Source organism: Salvelinus fontinalis, chromosome 8, assembly GCF_029448725.1.
Source record: "Salvelinus fontinalis isolate EN_2023a chromosome 8, ASM2944872v1, whole genome shotgun sequence".
Taxonomy (NCBI): Eukaryota; Metazoa; Chordata; class Actinopteri; order Salmoniformes; family Salmonidae; genus Salvelinus; species Salvelinus fontinalis.
In genome coordinates this window covers 25549832-25571526 of record NC_074672.1, presented here as the reverse complement: position 1 = coordinate 25571526, position 21695 = coordinate 25549832, and the positions used below count along the sequence as shown (strand labels likewise).

The 21695-nt window shown below is 42.7% G+C and overlaps 1 protein-coding gene across 2 annotated transcripts in view; it reads right to left on the bottom strand.

Annotated features, from left to right (window-relative positions):
• The window catches only part of LOC129860961 (DNA (cytosine-5)-methyltransferase 3B-like), an 81674-nt gene that overhangs the window by 56867 nt on the left and 3112 nt on the right, over positions 1-21695 (bottom strand). For both annotated transcript variants that reach the window (XM_055931931.1, XM_055931932.1), the window contains exons 2-3: positions 15646-15756; positions 4053-4203 (exon numbers count right to left, since the gene is read on the bottom strand). In XM_055931931.1, the coding sequence (XP_055787906.1) occupies positions 4053-4203; positions 15646-15705 (211 nt within the window). In that variant the 5' untranslated portion in view covers positions 15706-15756. The remainder of the gene's footprint in view (positions 1-4052; positions 4204-15645; positions 15757-21695) is intronic.

Sequence of the window (21695 nt, the reverse complement as noted above, 5' to 3'; positions counted from 1 at the left end):
ATGTCACAAAGTGCTTACAATTGAAGTCGGAAGTTTACATACACCGTAGCCAAATATATTTAAACTCAGTTTCACACAATTCCTGACATTTAATCCTAGTAAAAATTTCCTGTCTTAGGTCAGTTAGGATCACCACTTTATTTTAAGAATGTGAAATGTCAGAATAATAGTAGTGAGAAGGATTTATTTCAGCTCTTATTTCTTTCATCACATTCCCATTGGGTCAGAAGTTTACATACACTCAATTAGTATTTGGTAGCATTGCCTTTAAATTGTTTAACTTGGGTCAATCGTTTCGGTTAGCCTTCCACAAGCTTCCCACAATAGGTTGGGTGAATTTTGGCCCATTCCTCCGGACAGAGCTGGTGTAACTGAGTCAGGTTTGTAGGCCTCCTTGCTCGCACACGCTTTTTCAGTTCTGCCCACAAATTTGCTATAGGATTGAGGTCAGGGCTTTGTGATGGCCACTCCAATACCTTGACTTTGTTGTCCTTAAGCCATTTTGCCACAACTTTGGAAGTATGCTTGGGGTCATTGTCCATTTGGAAGAGATATTTGCGACCAAGCTTTAACTTCCTGACTGATGGCTTGAGATGTTGCTTCAATATATCCATATAATTTTCCTTTCTCATGAAGCCATCTATTTTGTGAAGTGCACCAGTCCCTCCTGCAGCAAAGCAGCCCCACAACATGATGCTGCCACCCCCGTGCTTCACAGTTGGGATGGTGTTCTTCGGCTTGCAAGCTCCCCCTTTTTCCTCCAAACATAACAATGGTCATTATGGCCAAACAGTTCTATTTTTGTTTCATCAGACCAGAGGACATTTCTCCAAAAAGTACAATCTTTGTCCAGTTGCAAACCGTAGTCTGGCTTTTTTTATGGCGGTTTTGGAGCAGTGGCTTCTTCCTTGCTAAGCGGCCTTTCAGGTTATGTCGATATAGGACCCGGTTTACTGTGGATATATACTTTTGTACCTGTTTACTCCAGCATCTTCACAAGGTCCTTTGCTGTTGTTCTGGGATTGATTTGCACTTTTTGCACCAAAGTACATTCATCTCTAGAAGACAGAGCGCGTCTCCTTCCTGAGCGGTATGACGGCTGCGTGGTCCCATGGTGTTTATACTTGCCTTGAAACACATCCACAGGTACACCTCCAATTGACTCAAATGATGTCAATTAGCCTATCAGAAGCTTCTAAAGCCATGACATCATTTTCTGGAATTTTCCAAGCTGTTTAAAGGCACAGTCAACTTAGTGTATGTACATTTCTGACCCACTGGAATTGTGATACAGTGAATTATAAGTGAAATAATCTGTCTGTAAACAATTGTTGGAAAAATGACTTGTGTCATGCACAAAGTAGATGTCCTAACCGACTTGCCAAAACTATAGTTTGTTAAAAAGAAATTTGTGGAGGGGTTGAAAAAATTTGTTTTAATGACTCCAACCTAAGTGTATGTAAACTTCTGACTTCAACTGTACATACTGTATGTGCCTATAGTAGAAACGACAACACGATATACAGAAAATAAGGAACTTACTTTGATTGGACATGTGTGCGTTCCTAAGTTATTATGTGTAAGGAAAACAATAAGGTAGGCAAAGCGAGCGCCAGCAAGAAAACATTCAAATTCTTGCAAGACAGAGCAAATATACTCATACTTGATCTGCACAAACATGAGTGAAGTGCGGTGGGTTCTCCTGGAAGAGAGAAGTTTATCCAGCTCAGTAAAGCCTCAAACATAAATTGCCCGCAATGTTGAAATGGACTACTTCTGTGTGAATTAATGAGGAGGCAGGACACACCTCAATTCAAACTGTTGTTAGAAAATACAACTTGTTAGAAAATAATTGGAAAATGACAAGTTGAAACAGCCTATAGATAATTAGCAGGCAGTGTGTGTTAACTGTCCTGTTGTGTAATAATCACATTTTGGAACAGTGAGTGCATTCTGACATCACGTGCATAAAACAACTCGCGCTGGTGCGACCGTTAGAGATATTTGGAACTCACATGTGAAAAGGTTCATGCGTTTGAGCCAACCATTTGCACACACTGTATATAGACTTTCTTTTTTTCTATTGTGTTATTGACTGTACGCTTGTTTATTCCATGTGTAACTCTTGTGTTGTTGTTTGTGTCGCACTGCTTTGCCTTGGCCAGGTCACAGTTGTAAATGAGAACTTGTTCTCAACTAGCTTACCTGGTTAAATAAAGGTGAAATTAAATTATTATTATTATTTTTTTTTTTAAATCAGTTGTGTGGTGACATGGTAGGGGTGGTATACAGAAGATAGCTCTATTTGGTAAAAGACCAAGTCCATATTATGCCATGAATAGCTCAAATAAGCAAAGAGAAACCACAGTCCATCATTACTTTAAAACATGAAGGTCAGTCAATCCAGAACATTTCAAGAACTTTGAAAGTTTCTTCAAATGCAGTCGCAAAAACCATCAAGCACTATGATGAAACTGGCTCTCATGAGGACTGCCACAGGAAAGGAAGACCCAGCGTTACCTCTGCTGCAGAGGATAATTTCATTAAAGTTACCATCCTCAGAAATTGCAGCCCAAATAAATGCTTCACAGAGTTCAAGTAACAGGCACATCTCAACATGAACTGTTCAGAGAATAGTGTGTGAATCAGGGCTTCATGGTCAAATTACTGCAAAGAAACCACTACTAAAGGACACCAATAAGAAGAGACTTGCTTGGGCCAAGAAACACATGCAATGGATATTAGACCGGTGGAAATCTGTCCTTTGGTCTGATGAGTCCAAATTTGAGATTTTTGGTTCCAACAGCCGTGTCTTTGTGAAATGCCGAGTAGGTGAATGGATGATCTCCGCATGTGTGGTTCCCACTGTGAAGCATGGAGGAGGAGGTGTGATGGTGTGCGGATCTTTGCTGGTGACACTGTCAGTGATTTATTTAGAGTTCAAGGCACACTTAACCAGCATGGATACCACAGCATTCGGCAGCGATACGCCATACCATCTGGTTTGCGCTTAGTGGGGCTATCATTTGTTTTTCAACAGGACAATGACCAACACACCTCCAGGCTGTGTAAGGGCTATTTGACCAATAAGGAAAGTGATGGAGTGCTGCATCAGATGACCTGGCCTCCACAATCACCTGACCTCAACCCAATTGAGATGGTTTGGATGAGTTTGACCGCAGAGTGGAGGAAAAGCAGCCAACAAGTGCTCAGCATATGTGGGAACTCCTTCAAGACTGTTGAAAAAGCTTTCCAGGTGAAGCTGGTTGAGAGAAGTGTGCAAAGCTGTCATCAAGGCAAAGGGTGGCTACTTTGAAGAATCTCAAATATAAAATATATTTTTATTTGTTTAACACTTTTTTGGTTACTCCATGATTCCATATGTGTTATTTCCTAGTTTTGATGTCTTTACTATTATTCTACAATGTGGACAATAGTAAAAATAAAGAAAACCCTTGAATGAGTAGGTGTGTCCAAACATTTGACTGGTACTGTATATTTTTTTTATACTTCAAGGGCTCTTAAAATTCGAAATAAAATAACATAATGATCCTTGGTATGACTTTCTTAAAACAATTCCATATAGCTCAGTAGAACCCCCCCTCCCCCAGTTTAGACAGGGTTTAGACTAATGGGTTAATTAAACCATTTTCTACGCTAAACTATGTAGAATATTGGCCTGTCGGAAGCTACAACTGCCTACTACATTACACAGTTCGGGCTTAATCTGATTTATCTCTAGAGAAACTGCAGCACTATGTGCAGAGTCTGGAGGAGTAGAGAGTTGGGCAGTGCGTGTGTGTGTTTGTGTGTATATGAGTGTATGTGTGTGTGTGTGTGTGTGTGTGTGTGTGTGTGTATCTACGTATGAGTATGTATGTGATGTCAAGTCAATTACAGTAGTTGTTTAAAAACAGAAAAATAACATACATTTGTGTTCATCACTTAGCTCTACTGTAAACCAACTAGAAAGCTTAAAATATTTTAAATGCCCCTTTCCAGTCTTGCTGCCATGCATGGTTGCTACTATCAGTGTTGTATGTGTTCCTGACCTGCAGGTGAGGCAGCGTCTCCGTTCTGCTTGGGGCTGAAGGGGGAGGGCGGCTCAGCAGCGGTCAGCGGGCTGTTCTCATTGGTCATCTCTGCGCCACTGTCGTTCTCTGATGGTCCCTCGGCTGCAGGAATGTCCCCATTCACCTCAGCCTGGGGACGACAGAAGATGTGCTATCAACTCAGTTAAAAAACAGCAAAACAGTCCAAACAAACCACTTCAAACACACAACAGCAGCCAACTACCTATTGACCAGTCCGCTTCCATCACAAACCACCCCACCTAACAAATATAGCCTACATAACATCACACAACAACATTTTTCATCAAAAAAGCTCAGAGCATTCTTCAGAAAACGTGCATATTAGCAAGTCAAGCTAAGGACAGTAATTTCCTGTCTAAGTGTGCTATATGTGCTTTCACTGTTCATGATTGGTGTATGTACAGTATGTAAGAAATTATGCAGATTCAGAAATGGTGTCAGTCTCGTGGCAAGAATCAAACGTGTCTGGACTGCTAGACTTGAATGACTCAGCTGTGGTGCCTGTGTCCCACTTCAGCACTCATCTCTTCCCCTTGAATTACACCCTTTTATCTAGAGAGACTGCCAGTAAAGGAGTAATGAAAAATTAGGCATTCTCTCTCGCCGTGGCTTCAATAGCATTGTGGGTCTATAAATCACATGACCCAGCGTCCTCTGCTAATTCTTCCACTAATACAACATTAGTTTTTCTCAATCGCGTACAAGCATTTTTGGAACTATGTTTTCAATTTTCAAAACAATCCACTCTGTGTTCTTTTGCAAAACAGTAAATGTGTTTTCAAAATGAAGTTGTACTGTCAAAATTTCAAATACATTCCCAAAACAACACGACTGCCAGCAAAAAGATTAACGCAACCATATTTATCTAGAGTCCAAGCAGACAAAACAGAAAGTTAGTCTGTGTTTTAAAAAATCCCAGGAGATCAATACATTTTCTCTGCAGTCACTAATGATGATACAAATGTCTAACCCTGTTTGAACCCCAGGAAGAGTAGGTGCTGCCTTGGCAACAGCTACTGGGGATCCTAATAAATACTACTAAAAGTACAACTATGCAAAGGTGAAGAATTATGGGCAATTACTCTCCCTTTATGCATATGTTACACAACAATTTCATACACATCAAATCAAATACTATTCCTGTAAAAAATAAAACAAAAAACAAGCACATCGTGTTCAGGATTCATTCATATGTATCATCACAATCCATCAACGATAATGTTTTGCAAATTCGGCATGCGGGCAACCAGTTAGGGAACCATGTACATGGTATGACATGTTATGACACTGATGGAATGATTTAGAATTTCGTGCAGTAGTATTTACTGATTGCCCGAAACAATGAACACAATTGCACACCTTTATCTTCTGATTAAAACAATGTGTTAATATTCTGGGAACAAAACACTTAACACTGAATGTGTATTCACTGATAACATTTGCATTTAAAGTTTTGCAAAAGGTGATCTAAGATATGTAAAGTTGAAGTCGGAAGTTTACACACACACCTTAGCCAAATAGATTTAAACTCAGTTTTTCACAATTCCTGACATTTAATCCTAGTAAACATTCCCTGTCTTGTCTTAGGTCAGTTAGGATCACCACTTTATTTTAAGAATGTGATATGTCAGAATAATAGTAGAGTGATTTATTTCAGCTTTTATTTCTTTCATCACATTCCCAGTGGGTCAGAAGTTTACATACACTCAATTAGTATTTGGTAACATTGCCTTTAAATTGAGGTCTGGGCTTTGTGATGTGCACTCCAATACCTTGACTTTGTTGTCCTTAAGCCATTTTGCCACAACTTTGGAAGTATGCTTGGGGTCATTGTCCATTTGGAAGACCCATTTGCGACCAAGCTTTAACTTCCTGACTGATGTCTTGAGATGTTGCTTCAATATATCCACATAATTTTCCTACCTCATGATGCCATCTATTTTGATTACCTCAGCTAGCCTGTATCCCTGCACACTCACTCGGTACCGGTGCCCCCTGTATATAGCCTCATTATTGTTATTCTTATTGTGTTACTTTTTATCTTATCCTACTCTGTAAATATTTTCTTCTTCTTGAACTCCACTGTTGGTTAAGGGCTTGTAAGTAAGCATTTCACGGTAAAGTCTACACTTGTTGTATTCGGCGCATGTGGCAAATAAAGTTTGATTTGATTTAAATGGGACCGCAAGACTCCAGTGCTTTGCCAAATGCCAGCTAAAGATGTGGGGCTTCTGCAGCATCAACTGCAGCATTGTTTTTTTTACCCTAACACGGAACCCAAACCGGCTGCGCGCGTGCATAAATATATTTTGTCCCCCTACACCAAACGCGATCACGACACGCAGGTTAAAATATCAAACCAATCTCTGAATCAATTACATTATTTTGTGGACAGGTCGAAAAGCATTAAACATTTATGGCAATTTAGCTAGTTAGCTTGCACTTGCTAGCTAATTTGTCCTATTTAGCTAGCTTGCTGTTGCTAGCTAATGTGTCCAGGGATATTAACATTGAGTTGTTATTTTACCTGAAATGCACAAGGTCCTCTAATCCGACAATTAATCCACACACAAAACGGTCAACCGAATCATTTCTAGTCATCTCTCCTCCTGCCAGGCCTTTTCATCGTTGAACTTAGAACTTGGTGGATGGCATCAAAACTTTCATAGTATTACCACGACAACGGCAAAACATTTAGTCTTTCAATCAGCCACGTGGGTATAACCAATGAGGAGATAGCACGTGGGTACCTGCTTCTATAAACCAATGAGGAGATAGGAGAGTCAAGACTTGCAGCGCGATCTACGTCAGAAATAGGAATGACTTCTATTTTAGCCCTTGGCAACGTAAATGCTCGTTGGCGCGCGCGAGCAGTGTGGGTGCAATAATTGAATAACATGGATTTCTACATTTATTTTGCAACGCTCGCGTGTGGTCGCCCTATAAGCCTCCTTGACTTTTCTGAGCTCAAGGGACTAAACTGAGGAGATACTCATTTTTATTTCACCTTCATTTAACCAGGTAGGCCAGTTGAGAACAAGTTCTCATTTACAACTGCAACCTGGCCAAGATAGAGCAAAGCAGTGCGACAAAAACAACACAGAGTTACACATGGCATAAACAAATGTACAATCAATATCACAATAGAAAAGTCTATATACAGTGTGTGCAAATGTAGTAGGATTAGTGAGGTAAGGCAATAAATAGGCCATAGTGGCGAAATAATTACAATTTAGCAATTTAACACTGGAGTGATAGATGTGCAGAAGATGAATGTGCAAGTAGAGATACTGGGGTGCAAAGGAGCAAAGAAAATAACAATATGGGGATGAGGTAGTTGGGTAGGCTATTTACAGATACAATGATCGGTAAGCTGCTCTGACAGCTGATGTTTAAAGTTAGTGAGGGAGATATGAGTCTCCAGCTTCAGTGATTTTTGCAATTCGTTCCAGTCATTGGCAGCAGAGAACTGGAAGGAAAGGCGGCCAAAGGAGGAATTGGCTTTGGGGATGACCAGTGAAATATACCTGCTGGAGCGCGTGCTACGGGTGGGTGTTGCTATGGTGACCAGTGAGCTGAGATAAGGCGGAGCTTTACCTAGCAAAGACTTATAGATGACCTGGAGCCAGTGGGTTTGGCGACGAATATGAAGCGTGGGTCAGCCAACGAGAGCATACAGGTCGCAGTGGTGGATGGTATATGGGGCTTTGGTGACAAAACGGATGGCACTGTGATAGACTACATCCAATTTGTTGAGTGGAGTGTTGGAGTCTATTTTGTAAATGACATCGCCGAAGTCAAGGATCGGTAGGATAGTCAGTTTTACGAGGGTATGTTTGGCAGCATGAGTGAAGGATGCTTTGTTGCGAAATAGGAAGCCAATTCTAGATTTCATTTTGGATTGGATATGCTTAATGTCTGGAAGGAGAGTTTACAGTCTAACCAGACACCTGGGCATTTGTAGTTGTCCACATATTCTAAGTCAGAAATGTAAGCCCTGGATGACTGTAGAATCTAAGAGTAAAAACAAACTTAAGTAAAGTTTAGGTTAAAACAACACTCCTTTATTGAACTGTAGCTAATAAGTATTTAGGGGAAATAGAAAGTGTTGTGAACTAAGGTACTGTAAAACTTCAATTAACAGCCCAGGCGTTTATTTGCTTAAATCACTGAACACAATAGGCACTTATTTGAGCCAGTCCTCTAACTTATTTCCTTAGTGCACACAACTTTTGCTCATTTTCATAGTTCATGTTTAATTCCAGCATTCACTTTCAGCATTTTAATTAATTTCTTCATTTCCTGCACTAATGTGTTATCATTTACACAGTGTCACGTTTGTGTTGTCTTAGTATGCCTATATTTAAAAAATATACAAAAATGTATTGAGAATAATTATTCTCCTCTTTGACAGTGCTTACTTCTGCCAATTTCTACGGCTCTGTACTCCCAAAGTTGTTGACTGTTTTTGTGAATATCAGTTAGCTAGCAGTTCTCAGCTGTTAGGAGCCAATGGCTAGCAGTTTATTACTGGCCCAAAAAATAAGCTGATTGCAATCATTTTTCCAGTCATAACTGAATGTTACAAATAAAACATTAAACCTCGTAAACAATTAACCCACCGTTTATTTTGAAACAGCCGTTTATTTGCTGAAATGTGTGCCGTTGCCAAGCTAATAAAAGGGGCAGGTGGCTATTTGAGACTTGCCGTTTAATTTAAGTTTTACAGTATGCATATGTGTGTGTGTGTGTGGGGGGGGTTAACAGTGAGAGTGATGGGATCTGCTGACTTGATTAAAGGTAAAGGAGAAGAATGTTAGTTCCAGCTGTGAAATCGATGCAGAGGTAGCTATAGGATCACACACCAAAATAAAACAAGACCACAAAAAAAACTATAACAGAGAGATACAGAGTTAAAGCATCTGTCCAACATCTTTAGGCTGAACACCGGGCTGAGACCGGAAGAGGGTGAGAGGTGGAACTCCCTGAGGGGGAGACAGCCAGGGAGTTGGGGGTGAGAGAGGTGGAACTCCCTGAGGGGGAGACAGCCAGGGAGTTGGGGGTGAGAGAGGTGGAACTCCCTGAGGGGGAGACAGCCAGGGAGTTGGGGGTGAGAGAGGTGGAACTCCCTGAGGGGGAGACAGCCAGGGAGTTGGGGGTGAGAGAGGTGGAACTCCCTGAGGGGGAGACAGCCAGGGAGTTGGGGGTGAGAGAGGTGGAACTCCCTGAGGGGGAGACAGCCAGGGAGTTGGGGGTGAGAGAGGTGGAACTCCCTGAGGGGGAGACAGCCAGGGAGTTGGGGGTGAGAGAGGTGGAACTCCCTGAGGGGGAGACAGCCAGGGAGTTGGGGGTGAGAGAGGTGGAACTCCCTGAGGGGGAGACAGTCAGGGAGTTGGGGGTGAGAGAGTTAAGGGCCTTCACCCCATTGGCAGGCTTCCTCCTCAGGAAGCGTAAGCCCTTGGCCTTGGGAACAATGCATGCGGTTGTGGGATATCAGGAATCTTCCTCTGGAATGCCAGTCTGAGTCACGGTTCCCTTACCGCCATAGCTGACCTCCAGTGGCACAGTCACTTGCCAAAGCTAACACAGCCAACCTTGCACAGCAGCACAGTAGAGCTGAGCATAGTTCAATGACATACCACACACTGTGCACTCTCTCACTCTGGGAAACCAGCACTGCAATACAAACGCTATACAAAGAAATAAGTAGTTTCTCCCTCTCTCTTGACCTCTCTCTCACCCCCCCTCTATCACAGGCAGCACTCAGGCAGTGAGATTCTTTCTCACACACCTCCAACCGCGTGTCAGCTCAAATCACACCTCACCTAAGCCAACCTGGGCCACACAGCACAGCACAGTATAACAAAGTAGAGCACGACACAGTACAGCTATAGACCCTAAAGCATTCAATGCACCGTGGATAGAGGGATTATTAAGGCCACAGGGGCAAAGGTAGCGAGAGAGAACTAGAGAGGGGGAAAGAAAGAGAGAGACAGCAGGTCAGTGCCAGAGTTTCTCTCATTAGTGAGATTAGAAGCGAGAGACACCTTCTTCCAGACCAGGAAACCCCTCTACACCTGTCAACACTTCGTCTGCAACCCCCCTTGCCCCTCCCTACCCTCCTGTCTGCACCCTTTCACCCCTCCTTCCCTCTCAGCCCCACATCTGGCTAGGAGAGGCTCAGGCAACATCTCAGTGCAGACGGCTATGGAAACAGTGTCTGACATAAGACAATGCACGTGTGGATTGATTAAAAGTGTGTTGACAGATTAAGAGCAAGACCTTTGGTTGATCTGTCTGTCCGTCCATCCGTCTGTTCTGCCCACTCAAACGTGCTCAAATAAATCTTCCCTGACAAAGTACATCTTCACCCCCCAGCCCAAACTGAAGGGGCCCAGACAAGGCTCTGCCACAGCCTCTGCTTTTGTAAAAGGAGAACAAAGTATGAGGGGAAACTAAAGGCTGGGGCTCACACCAGGTGGCTAGGAGCCCTTTAAGTATCTCTGCTTCCCTGACACCTCAGCCCTTGAATTGCTTTCTGGGTTGGACACAGAGACAGGAAACAAAGGAGAGATTAGGAAGGAATAGACTCAGTTGGAGAGAGATACTCCCTTTCAATGGACCCATACCTGACCTACAGTATAGCACACACACATGGCAAGGAATAACACACAAGCACACACACCTTCCAGACACATTTACAACATGAGGCACTGGCTTGCCATGTCAATGTGCTTAGCTGACGTCAGTTACTCTCATTTTCAAAGTCTAGACTGGCTCCCCTGGCTTGGCACAAAGACACCAAGATAACAGCGTTACAGAAAACCCTAAAGCGGAATTACATAAACTATACACCTGTGAATACCATGTCTGTGCTTTCACTGCTTTCCATAGAACAATATCATTCTTATCTGGGATCACAGGTTCACATAGTTGAGAACCAGTTTGCCAGGCATGATTAAATGAATGATTAAAAAAAACTCCTATTGTAAAAGCATGTAGAAACCCATATGGCATTTCCCAGGGTGTCACTGTACATTAGTGTTCCAAGGTATACCGAAACTACTGCACTTTTTTAATAAAAAAAAAAAATAATACATTTGGTACTAGAATTTTTGTTACGTTCAGTACTTCTGTCAAATGTGTTTCTCGCCATTGAGAGGATCAAGTCTGTCTATCAGCGCAGTGGCGCAAAGTACCTGCTCCACTTCCTCATTCATTGTTAGAGCTGCCTGGGCTGCATTGTTACCTCCCCACTCATGCTGCACAGAAATTAACACACTTGAATAACGCAACACCATATGTAGAAATGTTGAAACTGTTCATTACTTTTCGCAAAACAATGTCCATACAGGCTAGAACACTTTTACAATGCAAGACAATGCCGCTATCTTTCAGCTTTAATTGTAGGCTAACTTTCCTTCCTAGTTTACAGCTGAATTCACTACCTACTACTTTGTTTGTGATAATATGCAAAAAATAATGCAAAATATTCTGATTTCAAAGCTGATTGTCACCAAAAACGTTATTAATTGACTTTGTCTCCCTCGCCAACAAAAAGTAATTCACTTCTTCGTCTCCCTCGCCTCCCGTCTGCTTTCCACTAGATTCCATGGCCACAATGTCAGATTCCACAGCCATGTGAATGATGTCATTACTTTCTGAGAGACAACATACACTTTTATAAAAGAAGAGATCGCTTCTCCTATGCAAATGTTATACAATAAAACAATATGTTCTCCTAGCAGTTTCCAATAAAACAAGTCTTAAATCGGAAGTATTGTTTGTCATCTGTAGCCTCATGAAATCAGCTAAAACAAGCTCAATTATTTTTTTAATTGAAAATTTATTTAACTAGGCAAGTCAGTTAAGAACAAATTCTTATTTACAATGACAGCCTAGGAACAGTGGGTTAACTGCCTTGTTGAGGGGCAGAACGACACATTTTTACCTTGTCAGCTCGGGGATTCAATCTAGCAACCTTTCGGTTCCTGACCCAACGCTCTCAGCACTAGGCTACCTGCCGCCCCTCAATAACTGAATGCATGCACACTCTCCTATTGAATAGTATGAATTCACCTGTATTGTGAATAGACCTAGGCTAAATCTTCATTTACCCAGTTAATCAATAGAGATTTACCATTCAAATCAATTATTACCGCTATGCTGTTTTTTCAAATTGATTGTATGATTGTATAATTGATTAAATAATGCATACATGGCTGTAGGGCTGGGCAATATGGCCTAAAAGTAATATCTCCATTTTTAATGAGGTTCAGATGATTCAGTATATATATAATATATATATATCTATTTGTGGTCTAATATATCTAATATATCTATTTTGGTCTATTTGTGCAAAACAAATTAACAACCCCCCCCCCACGTCTATTCTATTGTTTAGGAATGTTTGACCACTAGCTGTTTGAATAAGTAATTTATATAATCATTTTGATTGAAAATGTATTAATTTAGTTAATTTGTTGTTATAATTAAACCGGCCTGTGGTTATTTGCTATTGGATTGTCAGAATGACAACTACTTACACATTAGCCTACAGCTGGCCTGAACATAACTTTTTTGAATGCACTTTAATTATCCAATGTAACATTTACCGATGGCGAGGTGAAGCCTGTGCCCAAAGCACTGCAGGCGGGTCCAGTTGCTCAAGCACAATGCTTTTATCATGTTGCTCCTGCTGTCAGTTGTCATGCACACCTGTCGGTCTTCGTTCATCTTCCACGATGCCAGAGTCTTTTGAAATCCTGGGCCATTAATTCACCCATATGATCAATCGAGGAAGTAAGACGTCTGGAAGCAGACATTTTGCCATTTCCAGTCTTCATTTATGTAGTGGACTGTCAAACTTAGGTATGGCTCTGATGTTCTGCTCGACCATAGATCGGCTGTGGTGGAAGAATAAGAAACACTAGCCAGCTTCTCTGCGACTCTTTCGCGGGTGGCAGTGTATAATCGCAGCAGGGCTTCTTCCATGAAATCAGCTGCCAAGCCGCAAGTATATGTGGTCAACTGCAGCTTTTTAAAGCCTGGCTTTTCTACCGTAAAGATTGGAACCATATCTTTCGCTATGTAATAGGGGTTCCCAGGCCGGAGCCTCCGGCGACGATCGGTGGTTCGGTTCCTCCAGCAGTGATGTAAGAAAAATGTACACCTACCACGCTGCACCTTGGTCTCATTCCAACAACGACGTAACACCGGAAGCAACAGGATGAGAATTGGAGAGAGAGTTCCCTGATGCCCTAAAGACTAGTGTGGGCTCTGAGCCATAAATCACACTGAATAGTAGTTAAGAACTAACTCACTCTGGGATAGAGTAACAGCCAACACTACCACAGAAGATCATTTATTACAATGATATGCAGATTTATCTAGATAGTCCTTATAACAACATTTTTAAACGTACGCATGGTACTAAGGGTATATAATCCAGGAGTGAAGGCCAAAACCCAACTGGCAAAGGATGCTACTGGGGCTGCCTGGAAGTAACTTTTTTCTAATGTAACTAACGGGGCAGAAATATTGTTCTACTGAATGGAAAAGGGGGATCTGAGGGCAAAACTGATCCAACCAAAACTTTCAGTCACAGCGTCTCATGATCCAGTTTTGTGTGAGAGTGTTAGTGGTCGAACCAGTAGGCGTGCTATCTGGCACTGAGAGCGATAAGAATCTCAACTCTTGGAGCAGTAGGCATATCTCATCTGATGTGTAAAACTGTGGTTGTCTGACAAAAACACTTTGAAGGTGAAAACAAGATGGTTGTTTACTGAGAAGTGCCAAGCACTGCAGTTCACCAATAGAGTATAGGAACGCGTAGATGTATAACAACACATTAGTAATACAGTAATACCATGTCACTAAAGCCAGGCAGCTCAACTGAGTTACAAAGTGATATGAAAGAGGACATGTAGTTTATGGCTGTGAAAAACGTATTGATATTGCTGCACAGAGTGGTGGTTTTGGGGCAGAAACCCCAGTGGATTACAAAAGTGCATATGAACAGTGGATATTTGGTCACTTTGTTGGTAATAGTAGGAGAGTGACCTGTCCTGTCATGTTCTGAGCAGTGCGACCTGTCCTGTCATGTTCTGAGCAGTGCGACCTGTCCTGACATGTTCTGAGCAGTGCGACCTGTCCTGACATGTTCTGAGCAGTGCGACCTGTCCTGACATGTTCTGAGCAGTGCGACCTGTCCTGACATGTTCTGAGCAGTGCGACCTGTCCTGACATGTTCTGAGCAGTGCGACCTGTCCTGACATGTTCTGAGCAGTGCGACCTGTCCTGTCATGTTCTGAGCAGTGCGACCTGTCCTGACATGTTCTGAGCAGTGCGACCTGTCCTGACATGTTCTGAGCAGTGCGACCTGTCCTGACATGTTCTGAGCAGTGCGACCTGTCCTGACATGTTCTGAGCAGTGCGACCTGTCCTGACATGTTCTGAGCAGTGCGACCTGTCCTGTCATGTTCTGAGCAGTGCGACCTGTCCTGTCATGTTCTGAGCAGTGCGACCTGTCCTGACATGTTCTGAGCAGTGCGACCTGTCCTGACATGTTCTGAGCAGTGCGACCTGTCCTGACATGTTCTGAGCAGTGCGACCTGTCCTGACATGTTCTGAGCAGTGCGACCTGTCCTGACATGTTCTGAGCAGTGCGACCTGTCCTGACATGTTCTGAGCAGTGCGACCTGTCCTGACATGTTCTGAGCAGTGCGACCTGTCCTGACATGTTCTGAGCAGTGCGACCTGTCCTGACATGTTCTGAGCAGTGCGACCTGTCCTGACATGTTCTGAGCAGTGCGACCTGTCCTGACATGTTCTGAGCAGTGCGACCTGTCCTGACATGTTCTGAGCAGTGCGACATGTCCTGACATGTTCTGAGCAGTGCGACCTGTCCTGACATGTTCTGAGCAGTGCGACCTGTCCTGACATGTTCTGAGCAGTGCGACCTGTCCTGACATGTTCTGAGCAGTGCGACCTGTCCTGACATGTTCTGAGCAGTGCGACCTGTCCTGACATGTTCTGAGCAGTGCGACCTGTCCTGACATGTTCTGAGCAGTGCGACCTGTCCTGACATGTTCTGAGCAGTGCGACCTGTCCTGACATGTTCTGAGCAGTGCGACATGTTCCCCCCCACCATTCTTTCAAATGATGTACAGTGAGCAAATTTTAGAGCAGATTGTGTTTCAATGTTTCAATCATAGCAAAAATTGGACCTAGTGGCATGCTGTTGAGTTGTGGCCGCACGAGAGAACAATCATCCTAAAATCTCATTAGAAATTAGGTGTTTCTTTGTCTTACAGTAACATTATACTTTGCTATTATATTTGGTTCTGTTATGTACAATGCTATTATTATGTGATTTTGCAGACATTGATTCAGCTTTGATCTAACTATTAAAAAAGCACCATTCACCAGAGTAGCCTGTTCTCTACGAGTAGCACATGCTTCAGGACTTTTAGCAGTTAGGAAGAAAGGTCCAGAAAAGTCAGCTCCGCAGCCACTCTGTAAAAAAAAAATGGAGACCAACACTACTTACTGTTGCCGTCATCTTGTCACTCTCAACCATGATGGCTGAAGAAAACTTGTTGGATGGCATTACTGTTGCAGTTAACTTCGTCAATTATTGTTATTTTGATTATCTTCTAACCTGGAGGCAAAACAAACAAGACAATGCAGTAGTTAGGAGTGCACAAAACAGTACATTTAAATGTGCAATATTTCATGCATATATATATATATATACACACTGCTCAAAAAAAATAAGGGGAACACTTAAACACAATGTAACTCCAAGTCAATCACACTTCTGTGAAATCAAACTGTCCACTTAGGAAGCAACACTGATTGACAATGAATTTCATATGCTGTTGTGCAAATGGAATAGACAAAAGGTGGAAATTATAGGCAATTAGCAAGACACCCCCAATAAAGGAGTGGTTCTGCAGGTGGTGACCACAGACCACTTCTCAGTTCCTATGCTTCCTGGCTGATGTTTTGGTCACTTTTGAATGCTGGCGGTGCTCTCACTCTAGTGATAGCATGAGACGGAGTCTACAACCCACACAAGTGGCTCAGGTAGTGCAGTTCATCCAGGATGGCACATCAATGCGAGCTGTGGCAAAAAGGTTTGCTGTGTCTGTCAGCGTAGTGTCCAGAGCATGCAGGCGCTACCAGGAGACAGGCCAGTACATCAGGAGACGTGGAGGAGGCCGTAGGAGGGCAACAACCCAGCAGCAGGACCGCTACCTCCGCCTTTGTGCAAGGAGGAGCACTGCCAGAGCCCTGCAAAATGACCTCCAGCAGCATATGGTCTCACAAGGGGTCTGAGGATCTCATCTCGGTACCTAATGGCAGTCAGGCTACCTCTGGCGAGCACATGGAGGGCTGTGCGGCCCCACAAAGAAATGCCACCCCACACCATGACTGACCCACCGCCAAACTGGTCATGCTGGAGGATGTTGCAGGCAGCAGAACGTTCTCCACGGCGTTTCCAGACTCTGTCACATGTGCTCAGTGTGAACCTGCTTTCATCTGTGAAGAGCACAGGGCGCCAGTGGCGGATTTGCCAATCTTGGTGTTCTCTGGCAAATGCCAAACGTCCTGCACGGTGTTGGGCTGTAATCACAACCACCACCTGTGGACGTCGGGCCCTCATACCACCCTCATGGAGTCTGTTTCTGACCGTTTGAGCAGACACATGCACATTTGTGGCCTGCTGGAGGTCATTTTGCAGGGCTCTGGCAGTGCTCCTCCTTGCACAAAGGCGGAGGTAGAGGTCCTGCTGCTGGGTTGTTGCCCTCCTACGGCCTCCTCCACGTCTCCTGATGTACTAGCCTGTCTCCTGGTAGCGCCTCCATGCTCTGGACACTACGCTGACAGACACAGCAAACCTTTTTGCCACAGCTCGCATTGATGTGCCATCCTGGATGAGCTGCACTACCTGAGCCACATGTGTGGGTTGTAGACTCCGTCTCATGCTACCACTAGAGTGAAAGCACCGCCAGCATTCAAAAGTGACCAAAACATCACCCAGAAAACATAGGAACTGAGAAGTGGTCTGTGGTCACCACCTGCAGAACCACTCCTTTATTGGGGGTGTCTTGCTAATTGCCTATAATTGCCACCTTTTGTCTATTCCATTTGCACAACAGCATGTGAAATTCATTGTCAGTGTTGCTTCCTAAGTGGACAGTTTGATTTCACAGAAGTGTGATTGACTTGGAGTTACATTGTGTTGTTTAAGTGTTCCCTTTATTTTTTTGAGCAGTGTATATTTAAATGTACATACATTTCCCACACTTCCCTCTCTTTAAAAACTTTGCAAAGTAAACAGACACAGAATCTTGAGTCAAAGATGTTTCTATTTTCTGGAGTCCTGAATCTACTCAAGTACAAATTGCTCTTATCGAAATGATGCTTTTCCACATTGAAAAACAGTGAATCTGAAAACACTCCTGAAAACATTTTTCCCCAGAGGTATTCATCATCTAATCAGAGTAATCACACTGAATCACTGGCTAAGTGATTCCTTGAACATTGTTTGAGTAACATCTGTTTCTCAAACTAGACACTCTAATGTACTTGTCCTCTTGCTCAGTTGTGCACCGGGGCCTCCCACTCCTCTTTCTATTCTGGTTAGAGACAGTTTGTGCTGTTCTGTGAAGGGAGTAGTACACAGCGTTGTACAAGATCTTCAGTTTCTTGGCAATTTCTCGCATGGAATAGCCTTCATTTCTCAGAACAAGAATAGACTGACGAGTTTCAGAAGAAAGTGCTTTGTTTCTGGCCATTTTTAGCCTGTAATCGAACCCACAAATGCTGATGCTCCAGATACTCAACTAGTCTAAAGAAAGCCAGTTTTATTTCTTTTTTAATCAGTACAACAGTTTTCAGCTGTGCTAACATAATTGCAAAAGGGTTTTCTAATAATCAATTAGCCTTTTAAAATGATTAACTTGGATTAGCTAACACAACGTGCCATTGGAACACAGGAGTGGTGGTTGCTGATAATGGGCCTCTGTACGCCTATGTAGATATTAAAAGACAGTTTCCAGCTACAATAGTTATTTACAACATTAACAATTTCTACACTGTATTTCTGAAAAATTTGATGTTATTTTAATGTAAAATTTTTTTTGCTTTTCTTTCAAAAACAAGGACACTTTTAAGTGACCCCAAACTTTTGAATGGAAGTGTATCTGCATGCCAGTTAAGGTTTTCTTTATGTACATTTTCGTGGAACAGTTTAATTTAATTTATAATAACGTCTAAGTATCATAAAATCCTTGGCATGTGGTTAATCAAAATTCTATCCAAATCTAAATGAGAATGATACAAACCTAAAATGTAACTTCTATTGCCAACTATGTAAAAATAGCCTATAAGGCCAACAAATAAAAACCTTGCAGCATGCAGGTAGAAGATATCCTGAAAAAATAAATATCTTATAAATCACATTGGCTACGCATGGCCTGTCTGCAACGAACTTGAAACATTGGATAAACTATTAACTTGGGTCCAGCCCATAGAGCACTAGCAAACTTCCAACATTGTATAAAATATTCTGGGCCCTCAGAGTTTCCTGCCCAGTGAGCTTGGGACAGACACAGCTGTAGGCTATTTGCACAAGGGATAAGAAGTAATCAGGTAGACCTATTTTATGACGTGTCCACTGGATCCGAGCATTACATTTTTCCCTTTCACACTGATAGGTTATCAAAAAGAAGAGCTGGAAAGATTTCTGAAATTCATCGAGGAACTATTGTCATTCTCAATGAATGTAAAAACAGACTTTGTTTGCTTGCTGTTTGAGGTGAAGAAAAAAACATTACTTTGAGAAGCTCAACAGCTCATTAGTGGTTGTGTGTTAAGCCAATCAGAAATACTATCATTTGTACACAGCCTATAGGCCTACTTCTATGCATAATTAGGTGCGAGTCCTTACTTAACATTGACAGGATAGCTCCAAACAAATAAGACAATGACTAAATTGACAAAACTTGTAAATGGAATGAAATAAACCAAAACTTTCTCACGAATGTAGCATAGGTTGTGCACTCAAACACCGTGTCCACTCCGACAATCACAACGATAAAAGACTGCAATAATAATATATTGAATGCATTAACAGAAATTACCATAACCAAACAATGTAGATTAGAAAGTATAGTAGTTAACGGTAAATGTACTACTGGTGATATACACTACATGACCAAAAGTACGTGGACACGTGCTCGTCAAACAGCTCATTCCAAAATCATGGGAATTATTATGGAGTTGGTTCCCCCTTTGTTGCTATAACAGCCTCCACTCTTCTGGGAAGGCTTTCCACAGTTGTAACATTGCTGCGGGGAGCATTAGTGAGGTCGGGCGCTGATATTAGGCGATTTGGCTTGGCTCGCAGTCGGCGTTCCATTTCATCCCAAAGGTGTTCGATGGGGTTGAGGTCAGGGCTCTGTGCAGGCCAGTCAAGTTCTTCCACACCAATCTCGACAAACCATTTCTGCATGGACTTCGCTTTGTGCATGGGGGCATTTTCATGCTGAAACAGGAAAGGGCCTTCCCCGAACTGTTTCCACAAAGTTAAGCACAGAATTGTCTAGAATATCATTGTATGCTGTGGCGTTAAGATTTCCCTTTACTGAAACAAAGGGGCCTAACTCGAAACATGAAAAACAGCCCCAGACCATTATTCCTCCTCCACCAAACTTTACAGTTGACACTATGCATTGGGGCAGGTACTGTTCTCCTGGCAAACGCCAAACCCAGATTTGTCCATCGGACTGATAGATGGTGAATCGTGATTCATCACTCCAGAGAATGCGTTTCCACTGCTCCAGACTCCAGTAACGGATAGCTTTACTCCACTCCAGCTGTTACGAATCCCTTTGGCCCGACAGTCTAGGGGGGGGATGGTAATGGGACCCGTAACATATCTCATGCAAATTATAGTAGTGACAAAGAAAGAGTGAGAACGAAATAACCACGACAACTAATATCTACCGTCAAACACTCAGGGTTTATTTACAAAACACACGGTAATGGGGGAAGCAGGAAAAGGGGCTGAGCTGGACCCAAGGAAAGAAATAAGTATCCAAAAACACCCCTAAGCTAGACTAGCCTATTTCAACAACAGCTAACTAACTAACTAACCAAAAATACAGTGGGTGGTCCTCCCAGTTCTAACTAGTTTATTTAACTAAGTATTTCTACGGGTAAAGTATGCCCATGGGCGACTTATCTTGGTAACCCCTTTTGCCACCGTCAAACAAACACCATAACAAAACCAATACTCACAGGTGGGGACAAAGTGAAATGTAGTTGCAAACCAAACAAGAGATCTATAGACAGATGGCATTGACAGAAAGATTGAGCTACACAAAGAGATCGAGCTCCAGAGAACACAACTGACAGGGTTTTTAACCCAAGGGAAAGGGACTGTGATTGGGTAGGAGAAAAGGAGCAGGTGTCTTCTGATTAGCGACTGATTGATGACTGATTAGGGAATGATAATTGTCACCTGTGAGTAGGGGAGAAGGAGAGAAAATAAATACACACAGAATACTTGTATCCGTAACACCAGCCAACACTTGGCATTGCACATGGAAATCTTAGGCTTGTGTACAGCTGCTCAGCCATGGAAACCCATTTCATGAAGCTCCCAGCGAACAGTTTTTGTGCTGACGTTGTTTCCAGAGGAATTTTGGAACTCAGCATTGAGTTTTGCAACTGAGAACAGACAATCTTTACACGCTTCAGCACTAAGCAGTCCCATTCTGTGAGCTTGTGTGGTCTACCACCTCACGGCTGAGCCGTCGTTGCACTTACAGTTTATTTTATATTTATTTAACTAGGCAAGTCAGTTAAGAAAAATATATTATTTACAATGACGGCCTACTCCAGCCAAACCTTAACGACGCTGGGTTAATCGAACCAGGGTCTGTAGTGACACCTCTAGCACTGAGATGCAGTGCCCTAGGCTGCTGCGCCACTCTGGAGCCAGTTGACTGGGGAAGCTCTAACAGGGCAGAAATATAACGAACTGACTTGTTGGAAAGGTGGCATTCTATTACGTCACTGAGCTCTTCGGTAAGGCCATTCTACTGACATTGTTTGTCTATGGAGATTGCATGGTTGTGCACTCGATTTTATACACCTGTCAGCAACGGGTGTGGCTGAAATAGCCGAACACTAATTTCAAGGGGTGTCCACATACATTTGACCATGTAGTATATGTAACGGGGAATTGATAGACTCTAACAATCAAACACAAACACAATGAAGATATGCAACAATGAATGTGCACAAATTGGCGGGAAAGATAGCATTCTGGAGAGACTTTCATTGCGCATCCCCGCGGCATCTGCAATCGATTTGTCTCGGCCTCCGCAATGGATTAGTTCACTGAGATGCGAAAAAGACAGGTGTCTCGTGCGCCATAAACAAACAAACATCAAATAGCCTATACAGTTGAAGTCGGAAGTTTGCATACACTTAGGTTGGAGTCATTAAAACTCGTTTTTCAACCACTCCACAAATTTCTTGTTAACAAACTATAGTTTTGGCAAGTCGGTTATAACATCTACT